At 39.5% G+C, this 26,162-nt stretch overlaps 1 protein-coding gene across 1 annotated transcript in view; it reads left to right on the top strand.

Moving 5' to 3' along the window:
* The window catches only part of LOC128868888 (uncharacterized), a 90,053-nt gene extending 64,344 nt beyond the window's left edge, over positions 1-25,709 (top strand). The window contains exons 3-8 of the mRNA XM_054111458.1: positions 1,985-2,179; positions 8,983-9,148; positions 9,218-9,371; positions 10,731-10,873; positions 11,066-11,282; positions 22,461-25,709. Coding sequence (XP_053967433.1) covers positions 1,985-2,179; positions 8,983-9,148; positions 9,218-9,371; positions 10,731-10,873; positions 11,066-11,282; positions 22,461-24,922 — 3,337 coding nt within the window. The 3' untranslated portion in view covers positions 24,923-25,709. The remainder of the gene's footprint in view (positions 1-1,984; positions 2,180-8,982; positions 9,149-9,217; positions 9,372-10,730; positions 10,874-11,065; positions 11,283-22,460) is intronic.
* Positions 25,710-26,162: the final 453 nt, after the last annotated feature.

Here is a 26,162-nt window from a genome sequence, read left to right as displayed (position 1 = left end):
AAAAAATCATTCCTCAACCCCAAAAACATAGCCTTCCATCCATACTCCCGCACAATAGTCCGCGCATTATTTGCATTTTGGCTGCTAAAACAAGAAAAAAACAAAGAAAAACACACAGTTACACATTGCATCAGTGGCGCCAGCAAGAGGGCGGGCACTCGCGGTAATGGCGCAGACTCACCAACTTTAGCGAAGTCTTCAACCATCTGTACGATCCTTCTGCCAGAAAAATGTGAGACACAGATGGCGCTCCAAGCAATAAGAAAGCGTTGTTCCTAAGTAACGACAGGTGGGCATTCCCACTACTTAGGGCTGATAGTGGCAGGGTACCCTGTCCGAAAGCAAACAGATTAATGAAACCAACGCAAGACTGAGCCTTGCCGAGGCCCTGTGCTACCGAGAGCAGCGAACAAGGAAAAAAATACTTTCCTGTTATATCTCCTTTGATTAGCTCTGGCGAATAGCTTCACATCTACGTAAAATATTCGTATATATTGGGTATGCGACTAAGTTTCCGTCCTTTCTTAGCCAAAATTACGAATTATTTGAAGAATTTAATAACACACGATGCGATATGGAAGCTACAACTTTACTCCATCTTTCAGGCAGCATACGGATTCCTCTGACGAAAAATTCGAGTTCTTCTGACTCAAAAGCCATTCATTGAGCCAGTTTGCGATACTTTCGTAAGAAATGAGGTGCAATGTCTGGCAATTACGACAAGTGGGGTTAGTTTTCTCAATTCAGTCGGTCTTAATATTTCTGGACCGATTTAGCAACCTGTGGCTTGGCGTTGTCATGCAGCAAAATCAGTTTGTCATGTCTGCCGACATTAGCTACAGTCGGTAACGATCGCCAGTGATGGTTTCACGAGGGAGCGAAACTTATTCCCATACCCAAGACATAGAGGTTTGCCGGAAAAGTTAACCTAGATGTTTAAGGACATTACTATTTAGTTCATTTCTGATTAATTTGATTATAAAACTTTATGTCCAAAACCTAACCGTTTTTCGGTTAAAGATTAGGCAGACAAAGGAAGAGGGAGAGACCCGAGAGAGAGAAAGAGTACATATCTAAATAAATTCACAACATTTGCAGAGAATACAAATAGACAAAATATATAAAAAACGGAGAAGGGTCGACCGGTGTAGGTAAACGCCGAACACAAACCCTGGCAATAACGCGCACTACTCCGAGCGTTTATCACCCGCACAAATGCAGCGATTCCAGGACCGCAGCAACGGCACAAATTACCGCAAGGCAATACCAATAAATCCGACGCCGGAATGGATAGCACTTTATAGTATGCACAAGCACTAGCCGGGAAACGGAAAGAAGCACCAAGAAGTAGGCACCAAAAAACACACGCCAAAAAGATAGGACCAAAAAACGTGCCGAAAAATTTGGGATTCAAAAAAACGCCCCAAACAATAGGCACCAAGGAAATATAACGTCAAGAAGTAGGCACCAAAAATATATTTCCTAGAAGCTTGCAGCAACAAACAAACGCCAAAAAGTAGGCAGTGTTATTTTTCACTAGAAATTAGCAACCACAAGGAAAAACTTAAGAAAAATAGCCTAAAGTGTATCTAAGATATATATAAGGTATAGCTCTCTCTCTCTTCTTTTGCTCTACGTTATATCTTTTTTCTCTCTCGCGGAACGAAAATGTCCAAAACGTTGCATGGCCTTGAAATTTTACTCTCCATTCTCGCTCGTCCATCGACGCCTAAGAAGTTTCACTTCAAAAATGTTTTTTTTTTGTTAGTCGTACGTCAACATTTTTTTTTAAAATTTCGAAAATTATAAAACAAGCAAAAGTAGTCAAAACTGCTCACACTATTGCGTTGCCAATTAGGTGCACACTACTGTATATGTTAATTTTTTTTTTCTCAAATCGTTTTCTCCTTATTAACTAAATCCGCACGTTCAGCTCGTTAACTCTGGTTTATTTCAATATATTTGTTTGTTTGTTTTTTTGCAGTTATCTATCGGACTGGAAAGAACGTGCCTGCTTACGATACGACGAACTGAAAATACTCTTCTCGAATATTGAAGAGATTTATGAGTTCAACTCGACGCTCCTGAAGCAGCTAATCAACTCTGGTATGGAACCGGGCAAAATAGCCAAATGTTTTATAGATTTGCGCGAAAGATTTGATGTATACACAACATATTGGTGAGTGAAAATGAACAGCGCTATTTTTTATAGAGAAATAAAAAATAGAAAATGTGTAAATCGGGAAAAATTAAAAAAATAATAAAATATAAAAATTAAAAAAAAGACATAAAATTTATGAAATGCAGTAGATAGGAAATTAAAAAATTAATTGAAAAGAAGAGGGAAGAAGAAAGCCAATAGCCAGAGTAAAAATATTCCGCAGCACAAATATTCGTTGGCCTGCTAAGCAACATTGGTACAAAATTTTCTATTTGTTATTGTATTTTTTTGTTTTTTTTCTAAATTTTTTTATTAATTTACTTCTGAGAGACACGCGAACTGCTTGCCATTCTTGGCAAGCTGTTGCAGCTTCTGCCGTTCTTCTTATCTGATTTTGCTCAACTGGCTAGCCAATTTCGTGTGGCTGATTTAATTTTTAAAAATTCGATTTTCTATTCGCTAGAACGGACACTAAATTAAATTTTATTTGCACACCAAAAGCAATGGCGCATAGAAACCGCTTAAGCAGTGCAGCTAGCAAAGCAATACCTTTACATAGAAGTTAATCAGTTAACAGGGCATGAAAGTCGAAGCAGAAGCGTGTTAGTGAAAAAGAAAATAATAATAAAAACAAAACCAGAAGAAAACGATAATCTTGATATCACTACGAGAACCAGCGACGAGTAGAACAGCAACAGAAGACTAGCAGAAGTGCAGTCTTGCGGTTTCTCATCGGGCGCAAACTTTTGTAGCTAACTGTAGCATAGCGACGGAAGAAGCTATGTAGCTGTGCAGTTGCTGAGATAGCATTTATGCGGCAAACAAACAACCGAATGAACTCACAAACGAACGAACGAACGAATGATAGTAGAACAGAGATAGACACGCAGCCAGTTTAGACAGTCCAGTTACTCTATTTGGCAAGCGGCCAGCCGAGCAGTCCAACAACCACTCAACTATGCAGACAGTCATGCAGCCCAACTAGGTAGTTAGCCTATACGGCCGACAGTTAGACAGGCGCTGAGTGCTGCTGCTCGCTGCTCGCTGCTCACTGCTCGCTGCGCGATGCCTCCAAAAGCGCGCAACTAAGCTGGTGGATGATTGCCGATTGGTGGCTGGTTAGAAGTTCGTTGCTGTCAAGTACGCCATCTATTACTCACTTATTGTTGTTATTGTTTGTTGTATGTATGTGTCTGTGTGTGTGTGTGTATGCTTATTCGAACATTCATATCCGCAAGTACGAGTTGATCATAGTTGAACTCTAAGCTCAGATAGGCCAGCGATAGTCTGCATGAAGTGATGACATTACCCATAAGCCATTCGGACAGTTCTGGGCTAACTGTGCAAAAATGTTGGATTTTTCGTGGGAGTGCTGTGCTATCAGTTCTTCTGCACAAAGTTGTTCTCTGTCAATGTCAGTTATTTGAGTGCATTCTGACAGGCGAACAGTGCACACGTTTCAAGTACTTGTTTTGTTTGCGCAACAGTGCGCGTGGAATTCAGTGTGGCAGACAAATAAACGTAGAAAAAAAAGGAAAATTTAAAATAATTGACGATTTCATGATTTTGATTTGCATTCTTTGGCGTTGCCATCATCGGTGCCACCAATTGTTGTCACCCTCGTACTCACCTTGACTGCTTTGACTGACATTGTGTCACTTTGGTATTTGACTCCTGCCGTCAAAGCAATTTATTTGCTATGCTTGCATATTTTTGTTTGTTGTTGTCGTCGTTGAGGTGTGATTTTGCATACTGCACACGAAGGGTATTGCAATTGTTGACTTTAGTTGACATTTGAAACTTTGGTTTTTGTTACCAACAGGGTCGTCAGCGGTTGAACATTTTTTATATGACATTTGCGATTTTTATTAATCGATAAATGAGGCAAGAGAAATTAAAATGTTGTAAAGTAAATATTTTACGAATTTGCACTGTATTAAAGAGCTATAGCACAAGGACTTATGGACAAGTTTAGACATTTAATTTGTTCCTTATTTAACTTTAGTACAATAATTTTTTTAATGAAAAAATTCATAAAAAATGTTCATTTTTTTCATGAAAATATAGTCGATTCTCTTACAAAAACCATATGAAATCAAGTTCTTACTTGGTGGAAATTAAAAAAAGTTTCATAAATGTTTAATAAAGGGTTAAGGGTAGCTGAGGTCCGAAAAAATTATGATTTTACATTTTTTTTCCTAGTCAATTGCTTTATTTTACAAAACTGGGTTTCAGCGAAAAAAAACCAATATTTTTGGGAATTTTTTTCTTAAACATGGATTGAGCAAATTTATTAAAACCTTTTGTACATTATTAAGCATACTTTTAACTATATTCTGTAATTTTTTCATGCGGAAATACTCAAAAATAAGTCGGTGACAGACCATGTCCGGGAACATCTTGAACAAAAAAAAAAAAAACAGTTTGCAGTGATTACTGTATCTCGGACGGAAATTATCTGAAACCAAAACCAACTCAAATTTAGTCAAACTATCATTAAATCTTCCCCCCCCAACGTTGTCCGCTTATTTTTTTCTTCGTTTAAAAATTTTTGGCGGCGGTCTAAAGTGAAAACTTCTATTTTCAACGAAAATTTCCGCCATTTTGTGGGCGGAAACCCCCTTCATGTCAAAAAACAAAAAATATAAACTAAACGTTGGGGGAGGCATTTTATATGAAGAAAATATGTGCCAAGTTTGGAATGAATCGGTCAAGTAGTTTTTAAATGGCAGTTATCACCGACTTTCAAAAAGTAGATTTGAGAAAAACGCGTTTAAAAGTTTAAGAGCTAAGCCTGTTAGAGCTAAGACGCGAGACGAATTGGACAACAACTCCAAAAGTTTATATTCTTGAAATCTTAAATAATAATATAAGACAAAAATCGATTTTTTGAAAGTGCAAACCCTTAATCTCCCCTCTTAATACACCGTGTTTCGACTTGACTTTAGCAAAATTTCAAAAAAAAAAAATTAATAATTGTAAAAGTTATCGCTGTTTGTGTGGAGTCCAGAAGTCCCTTGCGGTGATCATCTCAAGTCCTTGGAGATTCATCTAAAATTGATCGGACAAGAGAAATTAGTTTTATTAATAGATAATCTTTTGACTGATCGAAGCTTTATTTTTTGTTTTTTTTTTTCAAAATTAACGATCCGGCGGCCTCAGGAAATATTTTTCAAATTTTCGAGAAAAAACCCGACAATTAATTGTTTAGTCGGAATTTTTGCAAAAAAAAACCCTTCGAAAAGGCAAGAGTTTTTTATGTTTTTTAAAAGCAGTATACATTTTATTGAAATCTACCAATCGGTTTTAAGTTACAGTGATCACCAATTCAAAAAACATCGTTTTGAGAAAAACGCATTTAAAGTTTTGCTATTTGCTTTCGAAAGCTATGGCGGAGCGCCCGAGTGTCCTTTGTTAATTATTGAATATCTCGAAAAGTATTTGTCGGATTCACTTCAAATTTTCACACAATATTTTTAAGATATAGGGTGGGCCATGTCTAATCAATATTTTTTCAAACTTTTTTTTTTATTTTGAAGATTGAATATTGTCATTTATGAATGAAAAATAATATGGTTCAAATGACTGCCACGACTGGCTTTACAGTAGGGCATTCAATCAACCCAATTTTTAAGCACATTTTCGATTGTTTGGGCTCGAATTTCATGAATGGCAACTTCGATTTCGTGTTTTAAAGTATCAATCGTCTCTGGATGGTTCGCATAGCTTTGTCCTTAACGGCTCCTCACAAAAAATAGTCCAACGGGCTTAAATCACAGCTGCGAGGCGGCCAATTGATATCGGAATTTCGGCTGATTATTCGGTTTTCAAAAACGGTAGCCAAAAGTTCGAGTGTAACTTTGGCAGTGTGACAAGTTGCACCGTCCTGTTGAAACCAAATGTCGTTCATGTCATCCTCTTCAATTTTTGGAAACAACTCGTTGAGCAGTCACGGTAACGCTCGCCATTTACTGTAACCGCGGCTCCTCGCTCATTTTCGAAAAAAAATGGCCCGATGATGCCGCCAGACCAAAAACCGCACCAAACAGTGACTCGTTGTGGATGCATTTGCTTCTCTACAGTAACGTGTGGATTTTCTGAGCCCCAAATCCGACAATTTTGCTTATTGACGTAGCCACCGATGTGAAAATGGGCTTAATCAGAAAATATGATTTTTCGGTAAAAACGCTCATCTTCGGTCAATCGATTTTCTGCCCATTGAGCAAACCGAAAACGCATTGGATGGCCATTAGGCTTCAGTTCTTGCACCAATTAAACTTTGTAAGCCTTCATACCAAGGTCTTTATGCAAAATTCTCCTGAAAGAAGTACGTGAAATGTTCAATTCTTGAGAACGATGACGAGTTGAGGTTGTTGGATGTTCACGCGCATTTTCGGCTACAGCATCAATGTTTTCGGGTGTACGCACTGTAGGAGCACGTTCACGTGTTGTTTTATCCATTAACGATCCACTTTCACGAACACGATTACCAAATTGATCCACAAACTGTCTTGTTGGCAAATCTTTTTTTTTTGGAATTTTTTTTTAAATTTCTCACAGTTTGAGTAGAAGACTCACCACTTTGAAAAAAGGTTTTCAATATTTCCCAATTTTGTTCAAGTATATAGCGTCCCATTTCGTAAATGTCAAACCTTTAAGTAAATTATGAACACATTTGACATGTCGTTTGTGTTACCTTTCTTAAAAAAATAGGTGGTTCAAAAAGCAAACGCTATATGGCCCACGCGAAAAAAATCCAATTTTCTTTTTAATTTTGATTACCCATAACCCTTTAAAAATCACGCTTTTTAAATTTAAATCAAACAAACTAAAAAACAAATGCTGTCAGAATTTTTAGCTTGCAGTTTTATAACCCATAAAATTCTGATTTAATAAAGTGCAAGTCTAAAGTGACTAATGACACGCAATGATTTTTGGTACTTTTTTTTAATTCTCACCGCCAGCATTTTCTCATCTTCTTCCTTACTTTTATTCCAATTCACTTGGAGTCAGCTCTCTTAGTACGTAAACTCCAGATTCTTCATTCCTTGCACGTCCCAGGGTATAAGTTCGCACGTTTCATGTTTCACAAGTAGAAAGTTGTTTCGTCTATGTACAGGTATGTTGTGGTCGGCCTGGCTTCCTCGGCGCCGTGGCGATGTTTAACACGGTTTTTGTCAGGCTTCCTTAGGACATGCCCATACCCAGCGAATACGAGTTTCTTGTAGTTTTTGGTCAATCGGCGCGTTTTTAAGACTTCCACGAATAAATCGATTAGGCAGCATTGTAACCTAGGCTAACCATCTCAGCATTTTCATTTCTGTCATTTGAAGTTTTCTTTCGTATGCCTTTTTTATAGGCCAGCATTCATTCGGCGCGATATACCAAAGTAGGACGCACGAAATTTTCATTATATGGAAGAAATTAGCCAAGAACGTCAGCTAAAAAAAATTATCAAAAATTAAGCCAGTTTTTGAGTCACTTCTCTCGGTCCTCTTCTTAACTCCTCCATATACCTCATTGCGTGGGTCTCTGGTCTTTTCATAACATGGAAAAAGCGACTTTCTTGAAGTTTTGCGCCTTTGTTGTTACAAAAATAAAGTTGTTCTGCATATTGTCCCACAGTGTCACGCCGCTAGCCCACCTTACCATTCGCATTTCTTTGCGTGTACTCGTAGCCGTATGTCATTGTTTGTCTGATAATGGGTTTTGTAGCATTTTCTTGTCGATTTTGTGGTATTTTCTTGTCGCACAGGACACCAGAAGCTGCTTTCCAGCTTTGCCATCCACATTGAATTCGGTGTGTAATTTCTCGCTCGAAAGTACCAGCTTCTCTAACATGCGAACCCAAGTAGATACTTAAAACTTTTCATCATTCTGATAGGGACGTTAATCAGTTTTAGAGCTGGCCATTCGCAAAACAGAAGTCCATAGCCTCGGTTGTTGTGCGGCTTATTCAAAGCCCGTTTGGTTCGAGGGCGTGTACCCATTGATTCAGCTTTTCTTGAGGTAAGGGAAAATGTCTGGATTTCACGCGTAATCATGTCCATCACCAGATTAAATAGAAGAGGGCTTAAAGCTGAACCTTGATTTACTCTTACATTGCCATTGAAGCATTGGGTCAGACCGCTCGCACCTTTTGCCTGGGCGTTAACATGATAGTAGGTGTCGATGGCTGGTTTTATGATGGTTTCCAGAATCAATACCTGCCAAAAGAGTTTTCAGGGCACGCGATTGGACGCCTTTTCGTCCAAACAGATTTTCTTTTTTAAGCCGGTGCTTTTCTATGACAGTACGGAGAATATGAAGAGAATCAATGTGAACTGCATGCTAAATATCTTTCTGGAAATTTTAATTAGAAACAGTGAGCTTTTCGAATTTTTATTCAAAGTTCGAAACTTGGATCATTTTGTTGGATGGTCTTTGTTAAACAATGAGCTATATTTCTATAAAAAAATAATGAACTTTTAAAACAAAACAATGTCAAAGCTCGTCGTGGGTCGTCAGTCCGTAGACTATTGTACTACACCCGGATAGATATCAGTAGAAGGATAGATATCAGAGACAGGAAAAATAAAAGGTGGATGGTAAGTGGGTTGGTGGGCAAACATTTGTCATTAGCTGTATGTACTTACATGTGTGTATATGTATGTATATAAGTAAATTCTTATTCTTGAAAGCATTAATTTCGACTTGGTGAGTTATTGCAACTTCTTTGAAGCATTATTTGAACAAAGCTCTTTTCTTTATTATATTTATTAAATAAATATTTAATTTAAGTAAATTTTAAAGATTCCTTTTTCTTTCTCGCCCACTTATAGTACAAGCTATCCTGAAGCCATATCACTGCTGACCAAACTGTTACAGGCCACACACACCAACGCACTGCTGACGTCCACGCAAAAAATGTTGCAACACAAGCTGCCACTCGGCTCGTATTTACTGAAGCCAGTGCAACGTATACTCAAATATCATCTGCTATTGGACGTGAGTGCCAACAACAGGAAAATGCTTTCTTCATATTCATATAAATACTATGTTTCCCCTTTTGTTTAGAACCTTCGTAAACATTGCGATGTGAAGGAAGTGTTGCAAGCCTACGAAATCATGCGACAAGTGGCGCGTAATATCGATCAGGTGAAGCGTAAGTTGGAGCAACAAATAAGAGTTAAAGAGTTGTCTGGCATTTTGGATGGATGGTTAGGGCCAGGTGAGTTGACGTGAGACTAAACTTAGTATATTTAAGTGTTTATGGAAGCAAAAAAAATTGCGATATTTAAATTAAAGATATTTAAGTTGAGCGTCAAATGAGCTTTTCATAACCAAGGCATATAAAATCATATTTTTACGAATTTATTAAGCCTTCGAGTTTTTATACAATATATAGGGTGGGTCATGTAAAATTTGCTTTTTGAAACGGCTATAAAAAAAAACTAATAAATATTTTTTCAAACTTTTTTTTCTATTTTGAATATTGAACATTGTCATTTATGAATGAAAAATAATATGGTTCAAATGACTGCCACGACTGGCTTTACAGTAGGCCATTCGATCAACCAAATTTTTAAGCACATTTTCGATTGTTTGGGCTACAATTTCATGAATGGCAACTTCGATTTCGTGTTTTAAAGTATCAATCGTCTCTGGATGGTGCGCATAGCATTTGTCCTTAACGGCTCTCCACAAAAAATAGTCCAATGGACTTCAATTACAGCTCCGAGGCGGCCAATTGATATCGGAATTTCGGCAGATTATTCGGTTTTCAAAAACGGTAGCCAAAAGTTCGAGTGTAACTTTGGCAGTGTGACAAGTTGCACCGTCCAGTTGAAACCAAATGTCGTCCATGTCATCCTCTTCAATTTTTGGAAACAACGCGTTGAGCATGTCACGGTAACGCTCGCCATTTACTGTAACCGCGCCTCCTCGCTCATTTTCGAAAAAAATGGCCTGATGATGCCGCCAGACCAAAAACCGCACCAAACAGTGACTCGTTGTGGATGCATTTGCTTCTCTACAGTAACGTGTGGATTTTCTGAGCCCCAAATCCGACAATTTTGCTTATTGAGGTAGCCACCGATGCGAAAATCAGAAAAAGAAGAAGAAGACTCACCACTTTGGAAATATGTTTTCAATATTTCCCAATTTTGTTCAAGCGCATAGCGTCCCATTTCGTAAATGTCAAACCTTTAAGTAAATTATGAACACATTTGGCATGTCATTTGTGTTACCATTCTCAAAAAAATAGGTGGTTCAAAAAGCAAACGCTATATGGCCCACCTTTTATTTGTTGATTGATCAAATTTCTTACGCAACTGAAATTAAAATTTAAAGCGAAAACAGGAATAATGTAAACAAATTGTCGACCACATAACGCAAACTTAAATGAGAAACGCATACTTGCATACCCCTGCTGTGTCGTGTGCTTAGAGAGTGTCAAATAGAGCTTCATCAGCACTGATAAAAATGTTTAATAAAAATATTATTGTAGGTCGATTGTTTCGTCCACTAGTTGATTTTATATGTAATTTTGTATTCAATTGTCATACAATTTTTTCTAATATTTTCACAGAACTTACCGTTTTGGGCGAACTCCGTCAAGAGGGTCTCCTTATGGAGCACAATAAGCCACGCATGGTCTTCCTATTCGATACGATGCTGATCATTACTAAACCCAAAGAGGATAATCGTCTACAATTCAAGAGTTACATACACGTAAGTGACATTCAAGCAGACATTGAATGAGTAAACTAAGTGCCAGCCATTGCCACTTCGATTTCCATTTCATTTTCAGCATACTTTCCTACCTAATTTTAGTTTGACTCTTTGCGCATACTTCATTTGCTTATTGATTTCTTTTCTTCTTCTTTTGTATCTTTGTTTTTTTTTCTGTTTTTTCACACACAGCAAAATAATCTAATGTTAAGCGAACATTTGCCCGGCGAACCTACGAGCTTTTATGTAATACCCTACCATGAGCCGCGTAATCAAATCAAATTGACAGCCAAAAATCGTGACCAGAAACGTCTCTGGGCGCAACACATTAAAGGAGTCATACTCGAGAAATTCGACAACATACCGAATCGCGCTAAGGAGCTGGTCTACAAGTTGGGCGATGAGGAAGGTACGTAAAGGCACACACACACACATAGCTACACATATACACATACGAATATTAAATATGTGCATATGTATGTTTGTTGTTAGTTGGGCGGCAGTGCCACATACCGCATGGCATAAGTGCTGCCATTGCCACTGTTGGCTACCTACCGAAATGGTTTCTTTTTGGCGGCACAACAGCAGTTGGTTGGTAGTTTGTCATGTTTGGTAGGCGCTTTTTTGGTTTTTCTTATTATTTATTACTTTTTTTGTTTTAAGTTTGTCATACCTTACATACATGCATATTCACACACACACACGTTTACATACTCGTATGTAGATTCCTACGGAATTCGAGTGCCATTTTTTCATGTTGCCTGTCTGCGTCTTGTTTTGTTTCCTCTTAACGAAAATGCCATATTCTCCTTTATGATCATTTAAATTGAAAGTTTTCCCTTTCATTGTAACTTGTCGCGGCGTCAATGTGGCGCTTCCATGCCTAACCATCTACACATAGGAAAAGGTGACAGCTATTGTGGAGAGAAAAAAAAATACGAATGTGTGCCCAGAAACCAATTTATATGAAGCACGTTGGTATGCATTTGTTTTACCGAAAGTGTACATACTCTCACATAGTGAAATTCACACATAATTGGCACATTTCGACATGCAACATAAATGATTTATAGCTTCTGGCGATGAGCGTGTCGAGTTAAGCCCTTTTTCTGGTCTCCGAAATAGTGGCGTTGTATTTTGGGGAGCCCAAAAAGTTGATGTGCAAATTTGGTAATTGTTTGTTTACGTTTGACATGCAACATTTGCGGGAAAAAAATTAATTAGCATCGATAGTCGTGTATAGGAAATACACCGGGGCAGAGGGTCCCGCAAATGAATAATAATAACAATAACGTAACTGTGTTTACCGGTCACTGAACGATTGGCACACACGCAGAAAAGCTAAGGCTATCATTTAACCTCCATTTCAGAAGCTGTGGGGACCTTTCGGAGAAGGAGACTGTTGAGCACTTCCTTTGTAAATGTCCGGGCTTGGTAGCTAGACGATTTAGGTCACTGGGTGCTCCTTTCTTCGACAACCTGGGTCAGTGCGCCAACCTAAATCCCATCAATCTTCTCCATTATATCAACAGTTCTGGCTGGCTGTAGATATCTGCCTATTGGCGGTCTCATAATGGTATCAAAACGACGCTTTAGTGTTACTTGAGGAGTGCTAGACTGGCACTTCCACCATTTCACCTACCTACCTAACAATTACTTACTCCATTGTGGGTTCTTTTACAAATATTTACAAACAATTGGAATGCAGCCAAACAAATAAATAAAATAAGCTTATGAATATAATTTTTCGTAATTCCATTGTTAATTGCACGTCTCCTACCCCTGGAAAGATGGGGGGCGCGTCAACTCAGCGAGCGTTGCGCTAGTGTGCCGACATGCAACGTCGCGAGATCCTTCGATAGATCGGGGCGATCGAGAGAACCTTTGCGGATAGCAAAGTCGCAGCTCTCGAATTTGTTGGATGTCCTTACCAGGCATTGTCCATGTGGTGAACGTTAGGATTGCTTCAAGTCCTTTCTGCAATCCACACACTCTAAACCCACCCTCCTAACCATTCCACCACCACCTCTCCCCACCTTCTCCCTGTATCCCATCGGTCTTTCTCTTTTACCTCACCTCCTTCATAATGGTATCACAAAGGACGAATCCATTATTCTTCGTCCAAGTGTGCTCATTCCTTGGGCAACCATACCAACCTAACCTAAACTTTCTGCAGAAGTTGTCTGGAGGATAAGATGGAATCATTTCAGCGCCTTCTGCTCAGCTGCCCTGCTCTCATCGGGGAAAGATTTAGACATCTGGGCTCTCACTTTTTTTTTGCTACAACTGCGCATATTTCGGGTTTAAATATCAAACACCTGGTGAATTTCATTAGCTTGAAGCGGTTAATAAAAACGTAATTTGCCACTGTTGGTCATCATCCTCTAATCCAAAGCCCCTGCCCCGTTTTCTGCTTGTGTTTTTTCCTAGGCAAGCTATGATTGCACCAGACATTTCTAGCTAAATCGTCAGTATCACTAAAAACTAAATGGAAACTTTTTCAAGCCGTCTGTAGATCCATACAATCTGCCAACTGCAAAGATATTTCATAAAACGCACCCTAAGGATACCAGAGAAGACAGACTTTTATGCCAAAAAATGGGCAGAAGGGCTATTTATTCGACCAGTCCCATTTTTCGGCTCTAACAAAAATGATATAAAACAGGAAACCAAAAAATGGATTCAAACTAAAAGCAGGAAACACTGGAACGGCACAAGTGGCCTTAATCATTCCAAAAAGTTTTTGAACTTCAATGCCAACAGAGCAAAATCTGCTCTAACCTTAGATAAAAAGGGCCTCTGATTACTCTATGGAGCATTTACAGGTCACTGTGCCTGCCACTTTAACACAATAGGGATATCTAGATTATGCAGGTTCTGCTGTGATGAAGAGGAGTCTATGGAACACTTAATCACCAACTGTGAGGCACTAGCCCACAGGAGACACAGAATCCTGGGCTCGTACCTACTAGAGAACCTACAATTGCTCCCTCCTAAGGAGCTGGTTCGATTCCTCGGTGTACTAAATAAGTATAATTAAGTTATTAGGGGCTCCTCATAAAAATATCTGTCGTTCAGAGTCGTCTTAAAACTGTAGGTTCCTCTATTTGTGGAAGAACATCGGCCAAACACCCAAAAAGGTTGTACGCGCCAATTATGTATATATACATATATTATATAATTAGGGGCGCACAATAGATCAATCTGGTCGCAGTGCATAAAGGCCTTAGCCAAACCTGTGCAACCATTACCAAGGATACCCGACTTCACGCCAAACTATGCCAGCCACTTTTATACATTGGATCTGCAGATGAAATATATTTTTAAAACTTTATATGAATATAAAGTAAGCAGACTCCCGCATAAATTGGCGCAGCGTCTAATGCGAAAAAATATTTTCTGGTATCAACATTTAAATGATATGCGTTCAGAATTAGGATTAACTTTCGATGAATGCATCGATAGTATGCAGTAGCAGAGCCTTTGCAAACAGTTCCTGACAGAACTAAAGGCCAAACACAGCAGAGAACATAGCGAAAAGGCACTTGCAAGTGCATCACGCATATGCAAACATTTTGGACTAAACAAAGGGTTCAATCTGCGTAAAATAAGGAATGTAAATTGAAGATATCTCGATGATTTTCAAAGCACGATGTGACCTGCTAAATGCAAGTTAATTCGGAAATGTTTCAAAAATGTGCAGCCTCTGCAAACTGAACGGATGAAAAAAGTGTAAAGCATTTTACTGGAAGGCCTCCTGTACTCGCTGAGTTTAGAAATATTTATATAGAATTTTTTTTTTTAAAGCTTAAATAACAATAGAATTGCTAAATAAACAAAAAGATAACGCAGCGCTAGCAACGGAGGCTTTCAGCTGGCTGGGGAAGAATTGCTGGTTTATATACGTCGTAGAAGATCAGAGTCCTTCAGAAATTTATAGATTTTGGAAATGTTGGAATCGGAAGGGTTAATTAGTAGCGATAGTGCATCATGACCGTCAAAATCCTGCTGTCTTTGTCTGTCTAGTCCAGGGCAAAAGGGTAACAAGTGCAGGATACTGACTGGAGTATTACAAAATGGACACAGGCTTGGTTGCCTCTCTTGCAGTAGGTATGCATTAGTGATTACACTGTGACCCATGCGTAGGCGAGTATATGGCGTAGTATAGTTAGATGGGAGGGATGATAGATAAGCTGGTTAAGTACGATTAGGATTAATCCTGGAGTAATGGTGGCTATAGTGAAACCAAAAAAGAAATTATAAGCGCTTTAAATGCAGAAAACACGAAAATTGGAGAAAAATTATAGAAATTATTTGAAAGCGGAGTTTAACTAAGTGGTTATTTTATTTATACAATAAGTATTAAAGAAAAATGACACATAGCCAATTTTCAAGCCTTATGAACAACATATATATTAAATTTATATAATATTATAAACAAAATGAAATGTTAAAAAAATTTTATATATTAATTTCTGAAAAATAAATATATGTATTTATATTATTACTACTACTAAAAAAAATATTAAAAAGTTTTATCAACGGGAGCAATTTAGTGAGATCATTGTATCGTAGGTACTTCCAACTCTTTCCGGGTAATGGAAATTTTAATATTCTGCCGAAATATTTAAGCAAAACTCTGACCGACTTCCTCTTTTACCACCTACCTTAGTACCTAAAATTCCTACCTCTTAAAATACTCGTATAAACAATTTACAATTCCGAAAGAAAAACAGCACTGCGTGTATTTTTTTGTATGGAAATGATGCACCCTAATGTACTGGATTGGGGAATAAGCTCGTAACCGCAAACTTTTATTTAAACAAAAAAACAATAATTATATCAATAAGTTAATTAATTATATATTCGCCGTTGCTGTTTACAACCTCTTCCCACCTATAAACCAATTTGTTGATGTCGTTCCTCCAAAATCGCCTGGTCTGGTATCAAACAAGTTCTTGAGCCAGTTTTTAAGGAGCTCTTTGTTATCGAAGGTAACGTCCTTCATATGGTTTGACAGGGAGCGGAAAAGATAGTATTCGGTCAGTGTAAGGTCCGGAGAATACGACGGATGCTGAAGGTCTTCCCATCCGAGCTCTTGAAGTGCGGCTTTGACGATTGTGCAACATGGAGCATGGCGTTGCCGTGCAGGACTATGGTTTGGCCATGCCGATCAGGTCTTTTCAGTGATATACTGATATACTATTCCCTAGATAGAGCTAGTTTACTGGAGCGGCAGCCCTTGGCTGGCAAATCCCGAGTAATTCCGGTAACGTATAACCGGCTGCCATGGGAATAGCCTCAGCCTTTCAGTCAAATAGCCTCATTCACGGGGTGTAGCTGGGCAATGGAGAGGTCCTTGTTGACTTTGACGTTCTTCTCGAGCATTGCCCAGTGCGCCATGTTCTCCCAGTCTCACCAAACACATTTCATGATATTCTTTGCATGAAGATCCGGCTTGACTTTCGGCTTTAGCGTATATCTCCTACTTCATATTGCCGTATACGCACCATTTCTCATCTCCCGTGACGATTTGGTACAAAAAGGCGCTGTTTATGATCGCGTGTTGCTCGATGGCGGGCGAGATGCTGAGAGGAAATTTTAAAGCAACTTTTTTTGTTTTTTTTTCGTTGAGCTCGTGAGACACTCAGGCTCCCAATTTTTTGGTAAATTACATTGAATAAAGGTGACTGAGAATCGTTTTATGATAGGTTTGGTTTGGTGCCCGTTCTCCTTCAAAAGTGATTTGAGACGTTCTTCATCGTATTTAGAAGGTCTTCCGCTGTGGGACGTATCATCGACGTCAAAGTCGCTGTTTTTGAACTTTGCAAACCATTGCCGTGATGTAGACTTACCTATGACACCTTCTCTATACACATCGCAAATGTGCCGGGCTGCTGCGACAGGTTTCTGACCTCGATGAAAAGCAAAGTAGAGCAGGTGTCGAAAATGTTGATTTTGGTATTCTAGGTATTCGATTTTTAAGCCTCAAAATTAATAAAAAATTAAATAACTCAAAAATACAATTAACATAGTTTTGTGGAGCAAAAATAGTTCTATCGAATGAATACTTACCATTTGTCAAACAGCAAACAAATCGTTGTAAAATAAAAAAAAAATGTAAAAATGTGCTTATTCGCCAACCCAATACCTAAAATACCTACCTCTTAAAATATAATACAGTTTACAATTCCGAAAGAAAAAAAGAGCGCTCCTGGAAATAATATTTACAATATTATATGTATACACTTTTTTTTCAACTTGTTGTATTCATTCTTAATAAAAATGTTACATTGAGCAGTAAAATTATGAAGTCTAAGTACATACCCTTGCTACTACCCATCCCCAACTCCATTAATGCCTTTGTTCTATCGAAATCATTAATTCAAACACTTCAAATCATGTCATACATTTTTTGTATTTTGTGTTTTGTTTTTGGTTTCTTCTTTAACAAACAAAAAAATGCAATTAGCAACATTAAATAAATTATTATCTTGTATGTATGTATGTATGTAGTAGTTACTAACATTTACCCATTTTTACGTTCTTACCCAACGTTTGCTTTTTTTCTGTTTCTCCCTCCTTTTACAGTGGCTTAACAAGTGAGCATTTTAGGCGACACGCTTCTGCAAAAACAAAAACAAAACATACAAAAAAAACAAAAAGCATACAAAAAAATTAAAAATGCATACATGAAACAAAACGCGTTTATGCAACTAAAAAAATATTTATATTGTATTATAAAAAATAAAAAGTTTTTACAATAATACACTTAAATGTTTCAAAACCAAAACAGCTTCGGGTACTTCGTCAAATAAGTTTTTTTACAAAGCTTCTGTTGGCCAACGCTAATCTTCCGATTCTATTATTTCATGTATTTTATTGCTTTCAAAAATAGTTAAATTATTAGCAAACTTATCAGTTAAACGAATTGGTCATACAACCGTAACTAACACTTAGACGTAAATGCTAAAAACCGTAGTAAAAATTTTGCTAATACTTATACAATACGACATACACAACTAAAAGCCCTATTCGGCAAACCGTTGATACTCGTACTAAGAGAGCGAGAGAGAGAGAAGTAGTAAGTACATAAATTGAGTAAATTAGCTTAGCTTTGCTTATTGTTATTGGTGTTGTTTATTGCTGTTGCTTGCTTGACCGTACATATTAACATTTGCAGAGCACCAGCGCACTAACAGACATTGCGTTGAAAACTAATCAAGAAATCTCACTTCATCAAAGCACACTTCGAATTGAGAACAATCATTAATTCATGTAATCACATTAAACTAATATTTGTAGATATGAATAACCACTTTATTTAATGAACGGACAAAGTTTGTTGTCTATTGTTGCAATTTACAACATTTGATTTTAATTTTCTATAAATATGAGAGCGAGTACGAGTAAGTAAAGAGGAGTTTAAGTCTTTGTAGCCGGACATGCATAGTTTTAGTGAAATGTGAACGAAGAAGATTCAAGCAATATGAAAATAATTATTTATAATACAGGGATTAAGCGATTAATCGCCTAACTACAACATAGGACTTCAAGTAACTAAGACCTTCGGCTTGAATAGGAAAATAATATTGAACTTTTATTCGCTTACTTATAACATTCATGGGCATAAAAGCTTGTTTCCCTCATTCAAGGAGCTGCTTTAGTTGCTGTGTCAATGTACTAAGATTCGACAAGTTTGTTCACTCAATAAAAAATAAATGAAAATGCACTACTTTCTTGAAAAATGTTCACGTGTACAAAACCTAAGCCACTCTATTTCGTTACAGGTTAATGTGCCAATAGTCAATATGTGAAAAATAGCGCACAATAATCTAACGAAAATTGAAACCTTCAACACACGACTTCTTCTCATATACTCTATGATCTGAAAGTACCAGGAATGTTTAAATATAACAAAACAGAGTTAAATTTCAGGCAAATTTGTTTTATCTCCTTCAAAATATGACCAAATGTCCCAACGTTTAATCCAGTCCTCCATGCAACCCTGGTAGGCCGACGAAAGGATGGCCTTCAGCTCCTTCGTCGCATTCTCTTTGATCTCCTCTATCGACTGAAATCTTCTTCCACGAAGTGGTAACTTCAACTTGGGAAAGAAAAAGAAGTCGCACGGAGCCATATCAGGTGAATACGGTGCTTGCGCGATGGTATTTACTTGGTGTTTGGTCAAATAACCCAGCACAATTTGGGCTTATCATCATGCAAATTCCAAGACTTGCTTTCCAACATTTCCGGCCGTTTGCGACGTACAGCATCTCTCAAGCGCTTCAAAACGGATAAGTATTTAATATTATATAATAATATTGACTGTTTAGTCCGATGGAAGGTGCACTACGCCTTAGTAAGAAGAAACAAGTCAACATCACCCTTCCGGTACTTTTTGATCATAGGGTACGCCCTGTTGCAAATTACAATATAAAAACCTCTATTTTTTGTAATAATGTAATTCATAGGTAGGTGAAATGGTTGAAGTACCAGACTGGTCCTCCCCAAGTCGCACTAAAGCGCCATTTTGATACCATTATGAGAGCTCCAACAGGCAGATATCTACACTCAGCCAGAGTTCTGCAATTCCGCTTTAACAAGAGTTAGAGGGATGCCAATCCCCGCGTGGGAGGTCTCTGAGACCAATTCAGTCACCTTCCTGACAAGCTCATCAGCAATTTTATTTCCCTCTTTGTTCGTATGTCTTGGAACACAAATCAGAGAAATGTTAGCTACCTGCACACCCAAAATATTTGATCTCTTCATTACAGGAGTTGGCCAGTTTGGAACTGCACTATGGCATCGTCAGAGCCTTGATATCTCCCTCGCTCCCACGTTCCCTAAGCATTTTGAATGCCTGCAGGAAATCACTAGCAGTGTTCGGCAGGTCCCAAACCTAGCGCACAACCAGGTCTGGAAGCTTTTTTTTTTATTTTTCATGAAAGATTATCTCCAAAATACGCCTCTATCTCGGCGATGACATCCTCCTTCGAACTAAATTTTTTCCGTGAGAGCCATTTCTGGATGTTAGTGAACAAGAACAAGTCGCAGAGAGCCAGATCGGGTGAATAAGGGGAGTGCGGCAGCAATTCATAACACAATGCATGCAGTTTGGCGGCGATAACTCAGGATAAAAGCGATGGTACGTTATCGTTGTGAAACAGCAAATTCTTTTTCGCCAAATGCGGCCGTGTCTCTTTAAATTTTTTGTAAAAACGGTCCAATAACTCACTGTAGTATTGTTCTGTAATCGTTCTTCCTTTTTCTAAAAAATCTATGCGGATGACGCGGTTCGAATCCCAAAAAATCATCGCAATGACCTTTTCGTCCGATGAGACTGTCTACGCCTTCTTTGAAGCAAATGCACCGGGAGAAATCCATTGTTTTGATTATTGTATAGTTTCTGGTGTGTAATGATGAATTAAGATTTCATCAATGGTGACAACTCGACGTAAGAATTCCTTCGGGTCTCGCTTAAATTGCTCCAAACACTGAATCGAAGTTAACAGCCGCATCCGCTTGTTGTGCTTGTGAGCAATCACGACACCCATCGGGCCGACAATTTTTCATCGCCAACTTATCATCTAAAATATAATAGCCGTTCCGCTCCACACACCTATGCCTTCTGTTACTTCACGCACTTTCGTTCGTCGATCAGCGAAAATCGTGTCGTGGACTTCTTGAATGATTTCCTCGGTAAGCACTCCTGACGAGCGTCCTCGTCGCCCGTAATTAAAAACGGATGTTCGCTCACTTTTAAATTCGTTGAGTCAATATCTAACTATGGACACAGATGCCGAAGCGTCCGCATAGATAACATCCAACTTTATCCAACTTTTTATCTCCTCGCATTTTTCCCAATCAAAAACAAAAAGCGAATTACCGAACCATTCTGCACTTTTTCCTTCTTAGCGAAAATCACGAAACACGTCTTACTCGAATAACTGTCAAATTCAAGCTAGCCTATGAATCAGTCTGAAATTTGTTTTGCCGTTGTTTGATAGATACCAACATACGATACTAACACCAACTTCCTTCAAGAACGCACTCTGTAATCAAATACGCGTACTTATTGAACCACTCTTCAACGCTTTCCACATCCATCTCATTCCTACAATTGCGACACAAGTCATTAAAAAGTAACGCCACACTAGTTTCGTTCTCATTCCTTCTAAGCCACTCCTTCTAGACTAAATATCTCCACAAGTAGGCCCATGATTCATCAACTGTTGGCCTGATCCAGAGCTCGCTTGAGGCAGAATTGACTGATTTAAAATTAGTTCCTCGTGATGCTATTTCCAAGAGATGTCTCTATGTCCAGAAACCCAGACAACGTTCGTGCTCCACGCTTAGCCAGCTCATTTAGAAAAGTTCTACATTCAATTGCTGCTATGGAATAAATATTATTGCAGCTTCGCTGCCAGAATAGATGGTGATTGGTTGCGCAGCAACATACGAGTTCCTGACCCACAACGCAGCTTCTTTTTACCTATAAACTCAGCTTGAAAGACGCTGCAGTAATCAGACTTAAGTTCAGCTGCAGCACTTCTGAGTGGATGCCAGTCCCATGCTTATTATTTAGACTTGAGCCGTCAGTGAAGTAGCCACTGACCCTGGGTAAAGGTCCTTAACGTTATCCAATTCATACCATTCTGGGATTTGTGTGGAAAAATTATTTTCAAGACATGATTGTGGAGTTGTATAATAACCCGTTCCGAGAATTTTCGAGTACACAAATCTGAAATCTCTGAGGGTAGGCATGCATTCAGTCTGATTGCGTTGCAATTATTTCGAAATTTGCAATAGTTAACTATGGGGAGAAGGTCTAACAGAGTCTTAGGAGCTTTGGTTGGGGTAGAAGGCAGCGCTTCTGTGATGAGCTGCCGCCCTTTGTACCCTTTCAATTTGGCTCTTGGTTGCTATCTTCACCTTCACCAATGATGGGCACCAAATTGGGGGCTCGTAGAATATAGGATGGGCCTCACAATTGCAGTGTAGAGTCAGTGTACTAGGGGGGTTTTAATACATATGCAGAAATTTAAAAAAAAAATTTACATAACGATTTTGCCGAATAATGAAATAAAACAAACGTAAGTTTGACGTAAGAGATACAAATATTTGAAGAGCATTTTTAGCCCATTTGAACGTGTCTATGTGGTTTCAGAGTCGCGTGGGTTTATTGCTACATTGGATGATTTCAAGTGACATTTTTCTATGTTTCAGTGCGGGTTTTATTAAAGAGCGGAATGCATCGCCTTGAAAAAACATAAATGTAAATAATATTGGAATGTCCACTCGCGTCGAGCACTGCCTTTTCATTAGTGTGTGTATGTATGTCTCACTAGCGATCTCGTAGAACACATGCGCATGTATTGGTATGCCATTGCACATAAATAAAAATAAAAACAGCTGCATTCTTCTTTATAAAAAAAATCCATACACAAGAATTTTGTTCTGCGTTCGCTGTTCGTCTTTGGACGGCTGTTATCTAAACCATCCATGGCATTTTTATTACTTTTTTCCGATACTAAATTCATTGCAAAACATATTTGTATAAATATCTATCACTGCTTTGTTTCAGACCGCACACCGGACAAGAACACCTGGAAATGGAGTCTGCACTCGACCTCGACCACACCAGTCTACTTGGAGCGGCGCAATCAGTATCGACGCAGCGAGATACGTAACCGATCGAAATTCAAACGGAAGACTGTGTCCAATTCAACATCATTCGATAGTTTCAACGAGATCGCTGAAAATACGACCAGAGAATCGCCGACCGCAACAACTGCAACCGATGTGGCTGCCACTAAATCAGGCAAACTATTGACGCGCACCAATAGCATCGACGACAATATGTTGCCAGCGTTGCATAAACTCGCAGCCGCTATTAAAAATAAAGGCAAATCAGAGGATGCTAATGGATTGGTAGGCGCGAAGTCCGATAGCGCTGACAAGGGCGATGCTATCGAGGAAGCGAAGCATGAGGGTAACACCACAGCAAATGGTGGGCTGACTCCGTGCATCTTGCGCGACCAACGACGCAGCGCTTGCGCCTCACCTAAGTCACCACTATTCGGCTTGAAGGCGTTGAAGGAGCGCAGCAAGTCAGTGCCGCGCATCAGCTTCCAATGTGATGAATTGGACGAGGAAAACGAGTCGTCGCTGCATGGCAGTAGTACCAATCTGGATGCGCGCAAATCCAAGTCCAGCAAATCGATTGAGGTAAAGCAATACAATCACAAGACTATACCTAAGCGCATAGCAACGCTGAAGAAGCAGCGCACCGTTAAAACGAAGGAGACCTGCAAGTTCTACATGGATCTGAGCGAGTTCGACGATGCGCCCAAAACAGAGCTGAAAATCACCGAGTCCACGGAGAATTTGCTGGAGGAGAAAGAGTGTGTGGAGGTGTGCGTGGAGAAGGATGTGCAAACGGTGACACAAAATCTTGACAGCATACAAATGCAGCTGGAGAAGCAGTGCGAAGAGCTATTGACGACGCTGAAGAAGAAGGATGCGGATATTATATTGGATTTGTTAAAACAAAATAAGGAATTCGAACGCATGGCCAAGAAAAAGCAGCAGCGAAAGCGTGCAATCGAACAGGGAAGCGGTAGTGGTAGTGGCAGTGTCAGTGGTAGCGCGGCCGCTAGTCCTGAGTCGTCGGAGTATCCGCTAATTTGTGAATTGCCGCCACGTCCGCCGTCGCGTTCACCACCACCACTGGAGTCCGAGAGTGAACTTGCCACAAATGATGCGCCGCAAACAATGCCAGTCGTAGATGTAGAGGAGCCAATCTATGAAACGCTTCTACGCAACGTACACGTTCCTTACAAGTTCTCACCCGTGATGAGCCGCTCCAAATCCGTGCAGCATTGTAAGCCGCGCGAGAAAAAGTCACCGCCAACGCCGCGTCCCGAATCGGACTATGTTACATTGGTGTACTCACCGGAAGGCGCACTGCAGCAAGTCGGTAGCGAAGTACTAGCGGAGCGCGCTAGTTGCGGCGAAACACAGCTGCGACGCGATGCGCCAGATGGCGCGCAAGAGCAACGCGACAGCTCTGGCTCGTCCACTTCCTCGTCGACGTGCACGCTCAAGCGCGACAGTCAGAGCACAGTCATCAATGTGGAGTGTGCGTCGGCGGGCAATATTTCACTGATCTCCAACACCACTTGCAATTCCAACGACGAAGCCATTTACGCACGTCCCTTACCAAAGAAACTAATGAAGCGTCTATTTAGCACTGGCGCGCATAGTGCCACCACACAACACGCCAACGGCATGGGCAACAAGTCCGCACATGAGCACATATCCTGCTCACATAACTCCTTATTGCCACGCGCGCGCAAATCAATCGATAATATTGCGCTCAGTTTTGGACGCTCCAACAAGCCACCCGAGCGACGCGTCTCGGATGTTAGCGAAATGTGTCGCCAAAGCATATTGCATCGACAGGGCAGCGAAGCGGTGGGCGAGCGCATGGCACATGTCGACTACGCGGATCCGCGCACACTCTTCACAGCAATTGGCGCCACCTCGGACGCATCGCTGCAACGCGACTCTGTCTTCTCGCTCACCTCGTCTAATGACAGCATGTGTGATCAGAAGCGTGCTGCTGCTGGCGCCACGACACTCAGTGATGGTGCCAACTCCGATTTTGTGTATGAGGACAATGTGGAGGCGTGTCTGGAGAATGATTTTCGTGACTCGGCAATTTACAGCGATGACAATGATAAGCGTCCAGACTATGACTTGGGTGATCATATTAAGCGGCCTAACAGCCCACCACCGCCACCGCCACCGGCGCGCAATCGCGCCAACCCCGAAGTGCCACCCAAGCCATCCGGTATACCGCGCGTCAACATTAGCAAAGTATCGCCGCGCAGGGAGGCGCAAACGCCGCCATCGCCGTTGAGTGCGCCAGAATTGCAGTCGCTCGGCGGTAAGCCGGCAAATGTTGTCATTTGCCCGCCGCATATGAGCGCAACCGCATCGCGCAGTTGGGTGTTGCAGCAGATCGACAACTTCAATAAGTAGAGTAAACTTAGTAGGCGTGGCTGGTGGCTGAAGGCCTTTGTGCTGTTCGTTTGCCATAAAACAGACTTGAAAGAAATTTGATGCATAAAAATGTTTGAAAAATACTTAAAAAAATTATTTTTATTCATTTAAAATAATGCAAATAAAAAATTGTACAATAGTATAAAATTTATTTGTTTAAAAAATTTACAAAAATGCATTAAAAACTTTGTTAACCGTTAAATGCTTACAGTTTATTTTTAATGTGCACTTAAACGCTGCATTTATTGATGATTCTTAAAAATCTATAAAATATCTCCTTATATGAAAATTGTATTCACATACATACATACACTCGCTCGCATTTGTACATTTTGTATAGCAACTAAGTTATTTTATTTTCTATAAGAGTTTAAAGGCGCAGCGCTCTGCGTTTGCCGCGTCGCTTGTGAATTAATATTCTGAGAAAATATTTTATATTTTTATTACAACATTTTATTTTATTTTTACATATTATTTGTTGTTGTCCAACGCGAAATTTCCATTTGCTTTTAAGAGAAAATATAAAAGAAAAATATAAATATAAGAATTTGCGATAAGAAATTCGAGCGATACGGCACCTTTATGAGTAGTCTGTCACGTGTAATCGAACGACAAAACAAAAAAAAAACATTAGACGCACATCTAAGCATTTATTCTGAGAAACAAAAAAAATATCAAAAAAATGTCGATTGTATTAAAACTTTTGCGTTTTAAGGAATTTTGTAATTCGATAAAACTTGAAAAACTTACATATTTATAAACATATTTAGCGAATTGTTAAAATTGTGTGTTTTATTTAGGTGGGGCAGCTCAAATTGAAACTTGAATAGGTCGAACCAAGGAGCACCAAGCGATTTGGTGGCTCCTAAAAGACTCAGGCTAAAAAGCCCATTGTATTTAGAGCTCTGGAAAGAGGGTAGATAGTCAGGCAGGAAAGCAGAAAAGTATCACAGAAAGAGATAAGAAAGAACAGAGATAGAGACAAAGGTAGCTAGCCCTGTGAGATCTTTCCAGATTCTTTGGCAAATCTGTAAATATCCACCAGTTTTAAAGAACGAATGCTACTCATTCTCACGACATCGGAACCCAAAGCTCGTAGCCTTGCTCTAGCAAAGGCAGGACACTCACAGAGAAAGTGCTCAGTGCTATCCGCCTCCTCCAAGCACGACAGGCACATCCTGCTATAATACGGACCATCAACCGAATGTCTTTCCTTCCA

This window comes from Anastrepha ludens, chromosome 6 (assembly GCF_028408465.1).
Source record: "Anastrepha ludens isolate Willacy chromosome 6, idAnaLude1.1, whole genome shotgun sequence".
NCBI lineage: Eukaryota > Metazoa > Arthropoda > Insecta > Diptera > Tephritidae > Anastrepha > Anastrepha ludens.
Note: the sequence above shows the minus strand (reverse complement) of the source record. Positions and strands in the feature narration are given on the sequence as shown.